This window comes from Myotis yumanensis, unplaced genomic scaffold, assembly GCF_028538775.1.
Source record: "Myotis yumanensis isolate MYYU_CA2020_CCGP unplaced genomic scaffold, mMyoYum1.0.hap1 SCAF_19, whole genome shotgun sequence".
In the NCBI taxonomy this organism is placed as follows: Eukaryota; Metazoa; Chordata; class Mammalia; order Chiroptera; family Vespertilionidae; genus Myotis; species Myotis yumanensis.
The window spans coordinates 17,407,118-17,424,662 of NW_027223770.1; the positions used below are offsets into that span (position 1 = coordinate 17,407,118).

Here is a 17,545-nt window from a genome sequence, read left to right on the forward strand (position 1 = left end):
TCCTATATAATAAAGAGCTAATATGCTAATTAGACCAAACAGCAGAACGACCATCCGGACGACCTTCAGGATGAAGCCGGGGCTGCGAGGTACGAGCCCCTTGCACGAATTTTGTGCATTGGGCCTCTAGTTATTATATAAGGACTGATTTTTATCAGTTCAACATAGTTGGTACCTTGAAAAGATTTGCAACAGTGGTCAATATTAAAGAACTGCGCTAAGCATTAGTAAAATTTCAGGATGAAGGGACAGATACAGTACTTTTTTTTCCAATTTATGGAGGACAATGTATTAAACTAACATTCTCAAGGAGAATAACTATGAATTTTAGACAAATCATATAAAGCTTCTTTCCTGAAGGCACAAGAAAGCAATCCATACAAATAGAATATCTGGGGCTACATTCTTTGAGAGAAAAAACCTATGAAGCAAATTCCATACTTAATCATTCCTTTTGTATAACAGACTATACAAATCAATGGTTGAGGATAATATGATAGCGTAACTAGGCTGAAGAGGCAGAGGTTGGATGTTGGGGTCATCAAAGCAGATGGGGATTCAGGGTAAAAAAATGCCACCCCTCAAAGACCTGTAGAGGAAGAGTCCAAAAATAGACATGGAAATTCCCCTCAAATTGTGAACTGATTCCTCAGCTTGTAAGTATGTAGGACAAGATGCCAAGAAACCTATCAAAAAACAGCTGCGGGGTAACTAGTGGGCCCAGCAGACATTTCACAGGCTGGCCATGCTGAGGGAATGGAGGTTGGCAAGCATTGCCCCAAACAGGGGCACTGAAAAAACAAACAAAACAAAGAAACCTGGACTCTCAACTGAGACTCCAGAAAAGCCATGCCTCAGGACTAAGGACAAAATAGCAATAGATGAGCTCAAAGCCCCAAACCAAGCCTCGGGCATGGTCAGAACTGTCAGAAGAAAAATTAACTCTCTTCAGAGGAAAATAACATTCTACAGGCCCCTTGCAACTTTCCATCCACCTTGACTGGTAGCCCACAAACATTATAAGGCGAGCTTTAAGAAAACAGAAACAAATGAACAAAATTTTTAAAAAACGCAGTCAAAACAGACCAAGAGTCATGTTTGATTGGGATTTTCGAATTATCAGAAAGGGACTTAAAAGTGGCTATGACGGATTTCTGGCTTCTGGTTATGATGTAGAAAGCATCACTCCCAGCCTAACAACAAGACAGATAATCTACGAAATCATAACTTTTCTTGAATCCATCAAAAAACTGAGGTCTCGTGGCAACCCACTACTAGCCTAAACTCTAAGGAAAGGCAGGAATATCCAAGATGATCTAAGTCACAAGCAATCACTAGGTGATGGTGAACCTATGACACGCGTGTCAGAGGTGACACGCGAACTCATTTTTTTGGTTGATTTTTCTTTGTTAAATGGCATTTAAATAGATAAAATAAATATCAAAAATAGAAGTCTTTGTTTTACTATGGTTGCAAATATCAAAACATTTCTATGTGTGACTCAGCACCAGAGTTAAGTTAGGGCTTTTCAAAATGCTGACACGACGAGCTCAAAAGGTTCGCCATCACTGCACCAGGACAAGGCATGGGTAGAAGAGAGAGACACAACTGGTAAGAAGAATTCAGTATCAAGCTGTTAAAAATATTTATAATTAATGCGTTCAGAGAAAAGTATGTTTATAATAAAGTAGATGAAAAGATAAAGTACTTCAAAAGAAACTTATAATTATGAAAAACAAAAAAATGTTCATCCTAAAAATAAAAATCTTAAATTAAGAACTCAATGGATGGGTTTAACAGAACAATGGGCATGGCTAAAGAGAGGATTGGTGAACTAGCAGATGGTTCTACATTGAAGAACAAAGACAACAGAAACAGAAATACACAAACCAGCATAAAACACAAGGAGACTTGGTAAAAGGTCTCAAATATGTCTAAAACTAGCAACTCGGAGATAAGAAATAGAATGAAAGAGAGAAAGGGACAAAAGCAATATTTGAAAAAATAATGGCCAAAAACTTTTCAAAACTGATGAAAGTCATCCAACTACAGATTGAAGAAGTCCTCAAGCAGGCTTTTTAAAAAGCGTCTATTTAAAAAAACAAAACAAATATATTCTTAAACATCAGTAGACCAGGTAGCCCTACAGAACCAGCGCGCCTCAGATCTTCTGACTGCAGAAAAAGGAGGAAGCTACATATTCCTTCAGGAGGAATGCTGCTACTACATCAACGAGTCCGGAGTAGTGGAGCACAACGTGCATACCCTGTCTAAGCTGAGTGAAGAACTACATGCAAGACAATCCCGCGACAACTCTCTTTTCGGCTGGTTCCAAAGCCCTTTAGCTACCTGGGTCTTACTCATGATAAGACCCTGATTCTCATCTGTGTCTTTTTTCTCCTAGCCCCCTGCCTCCTCAAGTCCATCTGCTCCCAGATTGAGGCACGGGTGACTGTAAATCAGCTCCTGCTCCATCCCTACACTCAGCTGCCTTCTGACTGCCTCTGCCTGACCCTGGCCTTTATTTTATTTTTATTTTTATTTTTTTTATTAAATCTTTATTGTTCAAAAAAAAAAAAAAAAACAAATATATTCTTAAAAACAGCTAGAGAGAGAAACCAAGATGGCGGCATAGGTAAACACCAGAGTTTGCTGCCTCGAACAACCACTTTAAAAATACAACTAAAAGACGGAACGGACATCACCCAGAACCACAGGAAGGCTGGCTGAGGAGAGACTCTTCAACTAGAAGGAAAAACAACAGCATTACAAGGCCCAGAGGAGGCGCAGTGTGGAAAATTTAAAGGTACGGTGGTGCGGCGGTGCGCGCGCAAAGCGGGCTGGTGGCTGAGGGCGCGGTTGTCGTTTTCAATCAGGAGTGAGTCTCAGACTCTGGGCTACAGATCCGGGCGAGTCTCTAGGGACCCAGACTCAAACGGGAGAAGCAGGACTGTCTGGCTACGGTCCCTCCGAGGTTTGCAGCGGTTGTGGGGACAGAGAGGCAGAGCCCCTGGAGACCGACTGAGAGCAGCCATAGCTGCTCCCTCCCCCCGCCCTGTTGAGCCCGCCCCGCCCAGGCCCTGCGCAGAGCCATTTGCCGATCGCCTCAGGCAAAGGCTGGACTAGCGCCTCCCCAGAGGACTGAAGTTTTCCACACAGCTGATTCCAACAGCCAGTCGGCCTGGTGGTCAAATCCCTCTAGGGTTAACTACAACAATTAAGGCTTGGCTAGAACAAGACTGCGCACAAAGACCACAAGGGGGTGCACCAAGAAAGCATAAAAGATGCGGAGACAAAAAAACATGACAGAAATGGAGGATATGGAGCTAAGAATCGCAATTTTGAGGGCTTGCTATAAACTTGTGCAGAGCCTCACGAAAACTAATGAGACCCTCGATGCTACGATAAAGAAATTAGAAAGTAAGCATACACGGACTGAAATAAAGAATATTATACCCAATAGCAGACCAGAGGAGCACAAGAATCAAACCAAAGATTTGACAAAAAAACACCCAACTGGAAAAGCAAAATGAAAAAAGAATCCGAAAGTGTGAAGATAGTGTAAGGAGCCTCTGGGACAGTTTCAAGCGTACCAACGTCAGAATATTAGGGGTGCCAGAAGATGAAAGACAGCAAGATATTGAAAACCTATTTCAAGAAATAATGGCAGAAAACTTCCCCCACCTGGTGAAAGAAATGGACTTACAGGTCCAAGAAGCGCAGAGAACCCCAAACAAAAGGAATCCAAAGAGGACCACACCAAGACACATCATAATTAAAATGCCAAGAGCAAAAGACAAAGAGAGAATCTTAAAAGCAGCAAGAGAAAGAGACTCAATTACCTACAAGGGAATACCCATACGACTGTCAGCTGATTTCTCAACAGAAACTTTGCAGGCCAGAAGGGAATGGCAAGAAATATTCAAAGTGCTGAATACCAAGAACCTACAACCAAGATTACTTTATCCAGCAAAGCTATCATTCAGAACTGAAGGTCAGATAAAGAGCTTCACAGACAAGGAAAAGCTAAAGGAGTTCATCACCACTAAACCAGTATTATACGAAATACTGAAAGGTATCCTTTAAGAAAAGAAGAAAAAGGTAAAGATATAAATTGTGAACAACAAACATGCATCTATCAACAAGTGAATCTAAGAATCAAGTGAATAAATAATCTGATGTACAGAATGAACTGGTGATTATAATGAATCAGGGACATAGAAAGGGAATGGACTGACTATTCTTGGGGGGGTAAGGGGAATAGGAGATTCGGGAAGAGACTGGACAAAAATCGTGCACCTATGGATGAGGACAGTGGGTGGGGAGTGAGGGCGGAGGGTGGGGCGGGAACTGGAAGGAGGGGAGTTATGGGGGGGGGGGAGAGGAACAAATGTAATCTGAAAATAAAAATTTAATAAAAAAATAAAAATTAAAATTAAAAAAAAAAAAAACAGCTAGAGAATAAGAGACAAGTTAAACCGTAGCTGGTCTTGCTCAGAGCGTCGGCCTTCAGACTCAAAGGTCCCGGGTTTGGTCCAAGGTTTGATCACAATCCAGGGCACATGCCTGGGTTACGGGCTCAATCCCTAGTAGGAGGCATGCAGGAGGCAGCCAATCAATGATTCTCTCTCATCATTAATGTTTCTAACTCTCTCTCCTTCTCCCTTCCTCTCTGAAATCAATAGAAATATATTTTTTTTTAAATCTTAAAAAAAAAAAAAAGACAAGTTGACTTCAAAGAAGCAATAATAACAATGTCAGAGGATATTTCAATGGAAATGAGAAGATAATGGAAAAAATCTTCAACTTCATAAAAGGAAAAATACTGCCAGCCTAGAGCTCTCCTCCTTGTAAAATCATGTAAAGTAAGTTATTTTCAAACAAAAGATGAAAGAATTTCCCACCAGAAAAACTGGAAAATAAAAGGAGCATTCTTCCCACCAAAAGAAACTGACCCCAGAACTACAGAAATGAACAAAGAGTGTAATAAAGAACAAAGTGTAGGAAAATTTAAGTAAATATTGGTGTTAAAACTAACTAATGCGCACACAAAAATAATATCCTCTGAGGTTTATAATAAACAAAGCACAGAGGATTGGAAACGTACATGAACACAGTTTAAGAGTCCTCTTTTTTGAGAAGTGAAATAAGTCCAATCTTAGAGAATGCAATAAGTCAAAGATAAAAGTTGCAATCTCAATGGTAACCACTAAAAGAATAATAAATAAATATATAACTAAAAATCTGACAGAGGAGAAAATTTTGAAAAATAAAGCATACTTGATTAATCCAAAAGAAAGCAGGAAAGAATAAAGGCACAGAGAATGAAAAAGGCAAATAAAAAAAAAATCAAGATGGTAAACTTCAATCCCAGTACATTATTGTAGTTTTTAAATTGAATGAGCCAGTAAGCAAGCATGTGGAGAAACTGGAACCCTCACTCATTGCTCGTAGAAACTTAAATGTTGCAGCCACTGTAGAAAACAGTTTGGCAGTTTTACAAAATACAAATACCTTATGATCCAGCAACTCCATTCCTAGGTATTAAACCAAGAGAAATAAAGACATATATCCACCAAGAACGTGTACACAGATATTCATACCAATATTATTCACAATAGATAAAAAGTATGAACCACCAAAGTGTCCGTCAACTGAAAAATGAAGAAACAAAATGTACCAGGTTCATACAATAAAATTATGCAGCTATGAAAACAGAGAATGAAGTGCTGATTCATGCCATCGCATGGATGAATAGTAAAAGCCTTTTTGCTAAATGAAAGAAGTCAGACACAAAAGGCCACATATTATTTGATTCCATATAAACAAAATGTCCAGATTAGTCAAATCCATAGAGACAGAAAGTATATTGGTGGTTGCCAGGGACTCGGGGTAGGAGGATATGGGAGAACTACTACTAATGAATAGGAGATTTCTTTCCGGAATGTTCACAATTAGATAATGGTGGTAGTTGTGTAACTTTGTGAATATATTAAAAACCATTTAATTGTAGAATTTAAAAGAATGAATTTTAGTATGTGAATTATACCTTATTAAACTAGTAAGTGGACTAAAAAAAAGTCCATTAAAATAGATAAAGGAAACACATTTCACAATGATGTGTCAAACGAACAGGGTGATATAATAAAATCTGTATGTGACAAGTAACACAGCTTTAAAATACATAAAGCAGCCGAAACCGGTTTGGCTCAGTGGATAGAGCGTCGGCCTGCGGACTGAAGGGTCCCAGGTTCGATTCCGGTCAAGGGCATGTACCTTGGTTGCGGGCACATCCCCAGTGGGAGATGTGCAGGAGGCAGCTGATCGATGTTTCTCTCTCATCGATGTTTCTAACTCTCTATCTCTCTCCCTTCCTCTCTGTAAAAAATCAATAAAATATATTTAAAAAAACAAACAAAAAAAAATAAAATAAAATACATAAAGCAAATCTGAAAGAACTAAAAGGAAAAGAGATAAACCCGCAATTACAGTTGCAGATATTAATAAACATTTCTCAGTAATTGACAGAATAATCAGACAGAAAAAAATGTCGTAAGTATACAGAACATTTGAAACCAGTATTCCAACCTGAACTAACATAGCACATTAAACCCAACTACACAATATGCATTCTTTTCAGGTACATCTAAAACATTTATCAAGAGACAATATGTAGACAATAAAGTAAATCTCAACAAAGAATTTAAATTATGAATGAAGTAACTTGTGACCATTCTAGAATTACACAAAAAATCAATTACTACAAAAAAGATAACTACAAATTCTCCCAAATGTTTGGGAATTAGGAAACACATCTCATTGTTTTACCTTACACTGACACAATGTTATATGTTAATCATATCTCAACAAAGCTGAAAAGAAGAGTACCTATTGTATAATTTTATTTACATTAAGTTCAAAAACAAGGAAAAATAATCTATTGTCACAGAAATCAGAATAATGTACCTTTGGGAGAGGTACTGACTAGGAGCTTGTAAGGGGCTTGTGAGGTGCTGGAAATAATTTATATCTTGACTGCATTGTGTTACCTGAGCATATACACCTATATAAATTCTTCAAGCTATATATGCTTATGATTTGTAGACTATGATATGCAAATTATATCTAAATAAGTTTATTGGCAAATGTTACACATTATTTTAATAGGTGTAAAAATTATTTATATGCATTGGGTCATGTAACAATGAATCAACACCATAAACACTTAATATCTATTTATTTGACTCTTGTTCTCTTTAAATTATGGACTTATTTAACCCTTAAAGTGATTAATTATAGTTTTATTAATTATAGTTTCATAAATTGAGCCACACATATTTTTTGTTTCCCAATACATATAAAAGCTACGTTTACATTATACTGTAGTCTACTGGGTGCACAATAGCATTATGTCTAAAAAAATGTGCATAACTTGATTTTAAAATTTTATTGCTGTCCTGACAGGTAGCTCAATGGTTAGAGCTTCAGCCAGCACACTGAAGGATGGCAGGTTCGATTCCCAGTCAAGGACACGGACCTGGATAGAAGGTTTGATCCCCAGCCCAATCAATGATCTTCTTCCCTCCTACTCTCCCCTCACCCCGCCTCCCTGCCACTCCCTCTAAAATTCAATGGGGAAAAATATCCTCAGGTGAGAATTGACAACAAAAAAGCACAAAAAAACTTTATTGCTAAAAAATGCTAAGCATCACCTAAGCCTTCAGTGAGTCATAATCTTTTTGCTGATAGAGGGTCTTACCTTCAATTTGTAAAAAAAAAACAGTATCAGCAAAGTGCAATTAACTATGTCTGTATATATAAACATATAGAGAGATTGTTCATATATATTAAAGAATATATACACACAAAACAAAATATAGAAACAATGTGTAAACATGTTCTGTGTAAAAAAATAATAATAATAATTGTTATTCCTCCATTGCCACCCTACTTTTCACATAAAAAGTATGTGTACACACTGTTGCATAGTTTTCTAATATACCCTGGAGAACTTCACACATCCTATACAATAAAGGCCTAATATGCAAATCGACCGAATGGGGGAATGACCAGTGGAAAGACTGGTCGCTATGATGCGCACTGGCTACCAGGAGGCAGACGCTCAATGCAGGAGCTGCCCCTTGGTGGTCAGTGCACTCCCACAGGGGGAGTGCTGCTCAGCCAGAAGCTGGGCTCACGGCTGGTGAGCACAGCGAGCAGGCAGGCAGACATCCCCTGAGGGGTCCCGGACTGCGAGAGGATGCAGGCCAGGCTGCGGGGACCCCCTAACCCCCAATGCGTGCACCGGGCCTCTGGTTAGTATATAAAGAGCTTCCTTGTTGTTTTCACTAAATAGATATTCCATGACTTACTTAACCAGTCCCCTACTGAATAATATTTGAATTATTTCCAAGCTTTTGCTATTACAAACAATGCTACAAAAAGATGGTAAATATGTCACTACTACACATGCACAAGTATACCTGAGAATTCTCATCAATGAAAAAAATTATTTTCATGCATTAGCCCATTTTTCTACTGGGTTGTTAGTCTTTTTTAAATCTATTTTTAGTTCGTTATACGTATATTAAACAGATTAGTTCTTTATCTGTGTGTTTTTCCAGGATATCATTTGTCCTTGCTCATTTTGTTTTTTTTATAATACATATGTTTTATATTTAATATAGCTGAATTTCACAACCCTTTCTTTTATTGGTTTGCATTTTAAATCATAGTTCAAAAATGCCTACCCTGATCCAAAATAATTTTTTAAAATTTTCCCATGTTTTCTTTTAAAAAATTTATGGTTTCATTTAGTATACTTATATCTTTGATCATTTGGAATTTATCCTTGGATGAGGTAGAACTCCAATTTTATTTTCTGCAGATGCGCATCCAGTTTCCCACAAAGTATTTATTGAATAGTACATTCTATACCATTGGTTCTGAGAAGGCATCTTTACCATGTCTATTTGAGTATATTTCTAAGCTTTCCATTCTACCCATTATGCCTACTATTCATGACAATACCACAAGGTTTTAATTATTGAGACTTTCTAAGTATAATATCTGGTTGCCCTAGTCATATCCACCATCCTTGCTTTTTTTTAAAAGATTTTTTATTGATTTTTAGAGAGAGGGAGAGAAACGTGAATGTGCAAGCAGAACCTCAACTGGCTGCCTCCTGCATGCCTCCTACTGGTGATCAAGCCCACAACCTGAGGATGTGCCTTAACTAGGAATGGACGGGCAACATTTCAATGGCCAGGACAACACCCAACCAACTGAGCCACACCGGCCAGGGCAATACTTGCTTTGTTTATTTTCCTGAAAAGGTTTCTTGTCTAAGTTATTAAGCCAAGATCAATTTATTTCTAGATCAATCTATCTAGGTTTTTAAAAAAGCATTCTTATTAGCACATTACATTTATAATAAATTGACATTTTCATAATGTTGAATATTGCCAGGTAGGAACAAGGTACAGTATTCATTTGTTCAAAACATTTAGTAATGTTTCAGATTTTTATATAGGTCTTAGAGTTCCTTATTAAGTTTGCTTTTGATTATGCTATCTTTTTTGTTGCTCTTAAAAATGGCACCTTCCCCTCCATTACATCTTCTCAATGGTTACTGCCTGATCCACTATCATTAGCCCTGTTATGCAGATAGAAAAATTGAAACACATGAACTCATCTCAGACACTCTGATGTGATAAACCATTTTCTCCTGGATTATCCCACTTTCCAGCCTGGAGAAGACACTGAAACAAGCCAACCCCATCTCTAAGGACCACTGGACTGGGGAACAGATACCAAGACAAAAGCTCCCTCTCAGAGCCATGAAAAAACGCCAGTAGGCTTGCCATCAAGTCTGCATATATGTAGAGGGACAGATCTCTCCTTCTCCCACTTTCTGAAAAGTCAGTAAGCTAATCAAAGCAAATCTTTAGCAGAAAGGCATGCATGGGATCGGCTGGCCAGATATCTTGATAAGCTTCTGGAAGACAAAAAGCAAGTGGGAGCATACTGACTGAGAAACCAAAGGTTCAAGGCTACACTCCCACTTCTCTCCACAACAAAGGAGAGATCTGCACTCCAAGGAATTAATAAAACCTGGAAAATTACCTGGAAAGAAATTTAACAACCAATTAGAAGGACTAGGGCTCCTAATGTGGGTGTTTGTACCTGAGAGAAGCAAGGCAGATGCTATACGCATCATGCGAAGACTAAAGAAAACATTGTAGCCCAGTGAGTGTGACTCAGTGGTTGAGCATTGACCTATGAACCAGGAGGTCATGGTTCAATTCCAAGTCAGGGCACATGCCCGGGTTGCAGGCTTGATCTCAGTAGGGCGCGTGCAGGAGGCAGCCAATCAGTGCTTCTCATCATTGATTTTCTATCTCTCCCTCTCCCTTCCTCTCTGAAATCAATCTATATCTATACTAATAATAGCCTAGGTCAGTGATGGCGAACCTTTTGAGCTCGGCATGTCAGCATTTTGAAAAACCCTAATTTAACTCTGGTGCCGTGTCACATCTAGAAATTTTTTGATATTTGCAACCATAGTAAAACAAAGACTTATATTCTTGATATTTATTTTATATATTTAAATGCCATTTAACAAAGAAACATCAACCAAAAAAATGAGTTCGCGTGCCACCTCTGACACGCGTGTCATAGGTTCGCCATCACTGGCCTAGGTGGTCATCACACCCTCACACATCACACTCTAATGTCATCACAAGATGGCCACGCACACAGTGGAGGCGGGGTCCAGTGGAGGAGGCGGGTCGAGGCAGGGGAGGGCAGTTGGGGGCAATCAGGCCAGCTGAGGAGGGCAATTGGGAGCAATCAGGCCACCAGGGGAGGGCAGTTGTGGGTGATCAGGCCGGCAGGGGAGGGCAGTTGGGGGTGATCAGACCGGCAGGGGAGCAGTTAGGCGTCAAACAGGCCAGCAGGGGAGCCATTAGGGGGTGATCAGGCTTGCAGGCAGAAACGGTTAGGAGCAATCAGGCAGGCGAGCAGTTAGGAGCCAGCGGTCCCGGATTGTGAGAGGGATGTCCGATGGAATCTACCCTTGGTGAAGATGCTGTAAAGATTGTTGAAACAGCAACAAAGGACTTAGAATATTACACAAACTGAGTTGATAAAGCAGCAGCAGGGTTTGAGAGAACTGACTCCAATTCTGAAAGAAGTTCTACTGTGGGTAAATGTTTTCAAATAGCATCACATCCTACAGAGAAGGCATTCGTGAAAGGAAGAGTCCATCAATGCAGCAAATTTCATTGTTAGTGTACACTGAGAAATTGCCACAGCAACCCCAACGCTCAGGACCACCACCCTGATCAGTCTGCAGCTATCAACACAGAGACAAGACACTCCATGAGCAAAAAGACTAAGATTAGCTAACATCTCAGGTGACAGTTACCATTTTTTTTTTTATTATTGATTTCAGAGCAGAAGGGAGAGAGAGAAATATCAATGATGAGAGAGAATTATTGACTGTCTGACTCCTGCACGCCCCCCTCCTGGGGATTAAGCCCGCAACCTAGGCTTGTGCCCTGACCAGGAATCCAACCATGACCTCCTGGTTCATAGGTCGATGCTCAACCACTAAGCCACACCAGCCTGGAGATAGTTAGCATTTTTTAACAATAAAGTATTTTTAATTAAGCCAGGTACATTGGGTTTTTATAGACATAATGCTACTGCACACTTAATAGACTACAGTACAGTGTAAGCATAACTTACATGCACTGGGAAACCAAAACAGTCATGTGACTTGCTTTAGTGCAATATTCACTTTATTGCAGTGGTTTGGAGCCAAACCCACAATATCTCTGAGGTATGCCTGTATAATTAAATCTGAATAAATGATAAAAATATTAAATCTCAACAAAAAACTATGATTGGGGTCGAGGAGAATGGTGATAAATAAAGAATGCAAAGTCTCATCTAGGCAGAAGGGAATTGAGAGAAAGAGGAAGTATGAGTATTCTGAAAATCTTAAGAGGGAGATATAATCTTGCTAGGCTAGTCACCTAATCTTTTTTTTTTAAGGAAACTGAGTATATGACATTTATAAACAGAATTTTAAATGTTTCAGAAATTTTTATTTACTAAGTTTCAACATACAATTGACTGTTTTAAGCGAGTTTAATGTTTAAGTTGAATGCAAAAGTTAAGGAAAAATAGGTTTTTAAAGTTTTAACTGCGCATAAACAACTTAATAGCTAGGAAATTTTATATAGTTTCTGTGCTCTAAGTCCTGTCTTGAACTTCAAAAACCTCATACAGACAGATATATAAAAAAGGCTCACCTTAGATTCCATCGCAAAGAGTTTAATGACTGAAATACCAAGAGAGTCTTGTACTAGCATGCCCCATGATTAAGACAGATTCATTTCACAGATTATAAAGGCAGTCAGGCTATACTCCAATATGGCATAAAATTTTCTGAGATAAAGCAATGTTCACATAAGACTCTGCTGTTTACAATTAATTTTTTTTTCTAATACTGGTAGCAGTATGTTAGGTGAAAGTTACATTTCACATATTAAAAGAATATGTGCAGGGCTAAACTATACTCTAGATCACACATAGAAGGTTATAAAGTAATATAAACATAACCTTTTTTGCAAAATACACATCTTTTTTGGTATTGTACATAACAGATTATTAAGGATAAGTAATTTCAGAGTATGATATTGGCATATATGTCAATAGTTACTTGCTAATGCTACCTCTCTAGCCTTCCAAGCCCATAAAAAGTGATTGAGAACCCCCAAATCACGAATTTCTACAGAAGACAAAGGAACAGTCAAGGTATTAAAAGCAGGAACTTCCACCAAACCGGTTTTGCTCAGTGGATAGAACATCGGCCTGCGGACTGAGGGGTCCCAGGTTCGATTCCGGTCAAGGGCATGTACCTTGGTTGGGGGCACATCCCCAGTAGGAGATGTGCAGGAGGCGGCTGGTCGATGTTTCTCTCTCATCGATGTTTCTAACTCTCTATCCCTCTCCCTTCCTCTCTGTAAAAAATCAATAAGATATATTTAAAAATAAAAAAAATTAAAAAAAATAAAAGCAGGAACTTCCAGAAGAATTTAGCCATTAAAGTAAACTGTCCTCAATGTAATTAAAAACAAGAATGAGAAGAAATATAACATCACATTCCAAGCCCTTGTTACCTATTCCTACTGCTGCAACATCTAACTTATGGTACCGTTTTAAATAAGGCAGAGCATGAATAAAGCAACCAACCAATCGAGTTCCTGGACTGTATTAGTCCTGGGATGCTACAAAGCAATAGACATGCCAAGAAAATTAAAATATGTTCACCAAATCATCTAGTGTAACGGAAGTTAGAAGTTTTTTGTCTCGTTTAAAATCAATTACCTTACAATGGAGATAAAGTGAAGATCTGATTGAGAGATCCGGGCATCTGCAGACTCTGATTTTAAAGATATACAAGTTCTGCCTGGCTGAAGTGGCTCAGTTGGTTGGGCATCGTCCTATGCACTGAAAAGTCACAGGTTTGATTCCTGGTCAGGGCATATACCTGGGATTAGGTTCAATCCTTGGTGAGGGCACATACAGAAGGCAACTGATTGATGTTTCTCTCTTACATCAATCTCTCCTTCTTTCTCTCTCCTTCTCTCTTCCTCTCTCCCTTCCTCACTCTAAGCATGTCCCCAGTTGAGGATTAAAAAAGAAAAAAGATCATTCTAAAAATGTGGTTCAATTATGCACCATATCATCTCTGTAACTGTTTCAAACTACATGTCCTACTTGCCAGGCTGTGTTATCTGCCAATAACGTGATGTTAGAGAAGACTAAGAAAGATTCTATAAAAAATAAGAAAGATTATATAATAACCCTTCCTACCCTCAAACGCCAAAAAACTAGAACTTTTCGTGACTGTGAGTCAGGAATGATTGCTAGGTATCCTAGAGGTCGTATCTTTATAAGGTCACATGATCGTATGCATTAACTCACTTTTATATTGGTTCCATATCTATACATCATGGGTGCTCAAAACTCCTCACAAAGCGTATCTGTTACAGCCTCCAGCAGTTATTACTACTGACCAGAGCATAACACTTAGCAGCAGACATATCAAAAATCTTTTCTAAAACTAGTCTTTCACTTTCAACATCAGTTACACCTGAGTTCAGAATTTTGCTCTACTGTATTCTGACAATAAGGTCAATTGCTTTATAAGTTTTAATTTTTTAATCTGGAAAATAAGTAAAATAAGACTTACTGTATAGGAGTAGATAATGAATATTCTGTATATAACATATTTGGGTTAGTACACTGCATATAACAACTCCTGAGTAGAATATTTCTTTCTTAAAAGAATTAAAACATTTGTTTTTCCTTTTCTGCCTCACATTCCCCTTCTGATAATCCCTAAGGACTATTCTATTCTAAGGATTCTAGTGATCTTTAAATATTCAGTCCAAGAACTATCTTACCATAGAGAAATGGGAGACATTAACTTCCCTCTACAAGTAAGAAATTAGAAAATGAGAGATCTGTGACTCAGTGGTAGACACCTGTGAACTACTGCCATGAAGGAGACTGGGCAACTTCCCACAGTGCTAGATGTAAGAAGAAGTATCCTTGTCCGGCTGGTGCTGCTCAGTGGTTGAGCATTGACCCAGGAAACAAGAGGTCACTGGTTCTATTCACAGTCGGGGCACATGCCCAGGAAGGCTATTCTTGTCTAACAAGTTAATGGAGGCTCACAGCACCGAATCTATTACAACAACAGAGTCCAGGTTGTTTTCTTCCTTTGACAAATACCCCACAATTTTAATACCGGGTCAAACAGTATCAAAGCAAACAAAATAAATACTTTACTCCTACTGATTGTCCGTGAGAATGACCACACTGAAAACTAAGGAATGTGAGTAACTCCAGCAACCTTGGGAGAAAAATGGCACACTCAAAAAAGAAAGGCTAAATAAAGTCATGGAGAGAGTGAGAAAGTTCGCACAAGAATGCCATGTGCTCATAAAATAGTTCCTTTGAACATTAAAATTATTTTTCAAAATTTAAAACATATGTCTTATTCGTTTTAACCACTGATTAGCTAATTTAGTGTGAGTTATCACGAGATCCCAATATCCAATCCCTTTTGTCATTTAACCTAGACTTTAAAAATGAAATCTGTGGATACAGAAATCCTTTACCTTGAGAAAGAGAGACACTCTTTTGAACACTAAACACAAAGACAAGATCTGATGGAAATAATGGTATGTTCACCTACCCGAGAACTCACAGGTAAAATTATAAATGATGTTTAATTGCCCATGTGGGTGGCAGTGATAATCTGTACTACACACTCTTCCAGAGATTTTGTTCATGCCTCCAAAAAACTGTAATTTGCTAAGCCTTTTTGAAAAAGAAAAGCCAAAATCAAACCTCCTAAAATCTGTAACAGTGCAACAGAATTAACAAACAAATGGCCCTGTGTCCACAGGCTGAGTGAGAACTCTTTCTTCACCACCATTGAACCTGGAGAGCTGCTTAGTCAAGAGGCCTTCTCCAACTTGGAGAATCGTGGAGTTACAGTCAGAGATCCAAAACCAAGACTGGTGGGGGTAGAGGGAGGGAGCCATAAGGCCAGAAAGAAGATTAAGGATTAAAGCCATGAAATAATGAATTTATGCTTAATGAAAATGTTTCACACACATGAATAAGGCACCAAAAGCAGCCACACACACACACACACACACACACATACACACACACACACACACACATATTCTAAAAATAGAGAAAGAAAGTCCTATTATATTCAAATTCAGATTAAATCTCTCCGATACAAATCAGGCACAGGAAGGGGTAGTAGTTCACTCGAAGTCTCTACTTGAAATTCCTGAAATGCCACTCCAGAACCTGTCTGACACCTTCTCTTCCTGGTGTTCCAACAAGTCATTTCTCATGCATTTTACAAGCTCAGGGCGAGCTGGGGAGTGAAGAGCGTGATATACAACTAGAAACCTGTCCTCTTACAGCACCAAACCATCCCCCAGAGAAGAGAAAGTCTTACTGAGAAGAGATGAAAACACAGAGGATGGGAAGGGGGCGTGGGGGTGAAGAGAGAGAGAGAGAGAAAGAGAGAGAGAACTGGGGATTCCATAATTACCTCCAAGTTTCTTCCCTTCCTTCCCCTTCACTGTCAGTCACCTGGGTGACAACTTCAGAATCCAACCAAAAGACACTGTCATCCCCTGAAGTGCTGCTCTCACTTTCGGTCTCCATCCTGTCGTCCAAAGTGTACCTCAAGGCATGGAATCGGGAACGCCAGTGTTCAGGCTGTTCAGCTCTATTTACCTGCACTCGGGTGCGTGGCTGGCACACCAGTGATATGTGACCATGCCGGCCACAGTCTATTACGCGCCGGGTTAATTACAGTGGGTAAGACAGGAAATCACACACCACATACTCACTGCACTGACTGCTACACCTGTGACATCACACCCGCCCACTGCCCGAGGCCCTGGGAGGTGACCTACATAAGCCAATGCAGAGCCCAAAGGAAGGGGACGTTTCAGTCACTCTTTTTTTTTTTTTTTTTTTTAAATATATTTCATTGATTTTTTACAGAGAGGAAGGGAGAGGGATAGAGAGTTAGAAACATCGATGAGAGAGAAACATCGATCAGCTGCCTCCTGCACATCCCCACATATTGGGGATGTGCCTGCAACCAAGGTACATGCCCTGGACCGGAATCGAACCTGGGACCCTTCAGTCCGCAGGCCGACGCTCTATCCACTGAGCCAAACCGGTTTCGGCTCATTCTTTATAATTTATTTCATCACCATTTGTCTCTTCTTAACTGAACGTGTCCACTTAACATTAGATGTTTTCAAAATGCATGCTTCTCTCACATATCTTTTTGCTGTTTCAGACTTAAGAAAAATAAACAGGAAAACTAGAAAAGATAACACTATGGGTAAAGCTCTCCTGGGCCAACCATGCAGAGAGGCGCAGTTATAGACCTCACAGGTAAGGAGGATCACAATTTATAGACAAGGTAAGTCTAGGGACCGGGCCAACCTCATGCCTTCTAGTGTAACACACCCATCTTTCCTTCCTCTCAGCAAGAACTGCCATCTACACCTTTGCTCAGGTATCCAAAGTAGGACATTCACAGCCAAGCTTGTCTGTCCATGGCTTTAAAAAAAAAAAAAAAAGCATCCTAAGTTAAAAGATGTTGAAAATTATCCTATATAATAAAGAGCTAATATGCTAATTAGACCAAACAGCAGAACAAGTGTCGGGCTGCGAGGGCCAAGCCCCTTGCATGAATTTCGTGCATCAGGCTTCTAGTTTCAAATAAAAAGCATGCAAAAATTATATCAAATAAAAAGCATGCGACATTTTTGCACATAATTTAATATACAGATGCCAATAGTAGCAATAAAATGACTTTCTGGGAATTGAGTGAAAAGTATAGCATCTGTAACAGGCAACAACACAACTGTTACTTAGAGAACGGCCATCCTGGTACCATCCATTCACAAGTCAG

At 39.2% G+C, this 17,545-nt stretch overlaps 1 protein-coding gene across 1 annotated transcript in view; it reads right to left on the reverse strand.

Moving 5' to 3' along the window:
• ARHGAP32 (Rho GTPase activating protein 32) overlaps positions 1 to 16,486 on the reverse strand; it is a 118,167-nt gene extending 101,681 nt beyond the window's left edge. The window contains 1 exon segment of the mRNA XM_070400005.1: positions 16,160 to 16,486. Coding sequence (XP_070256106.1) covers positions 16,160 to 16,275 — 116 coding nt within the window. The 5' untranslated portion in view covers positions 16,276 to 16,486.
• Positions 16,487 to 17,545: the final 1,059 nt, after the last annotated feature.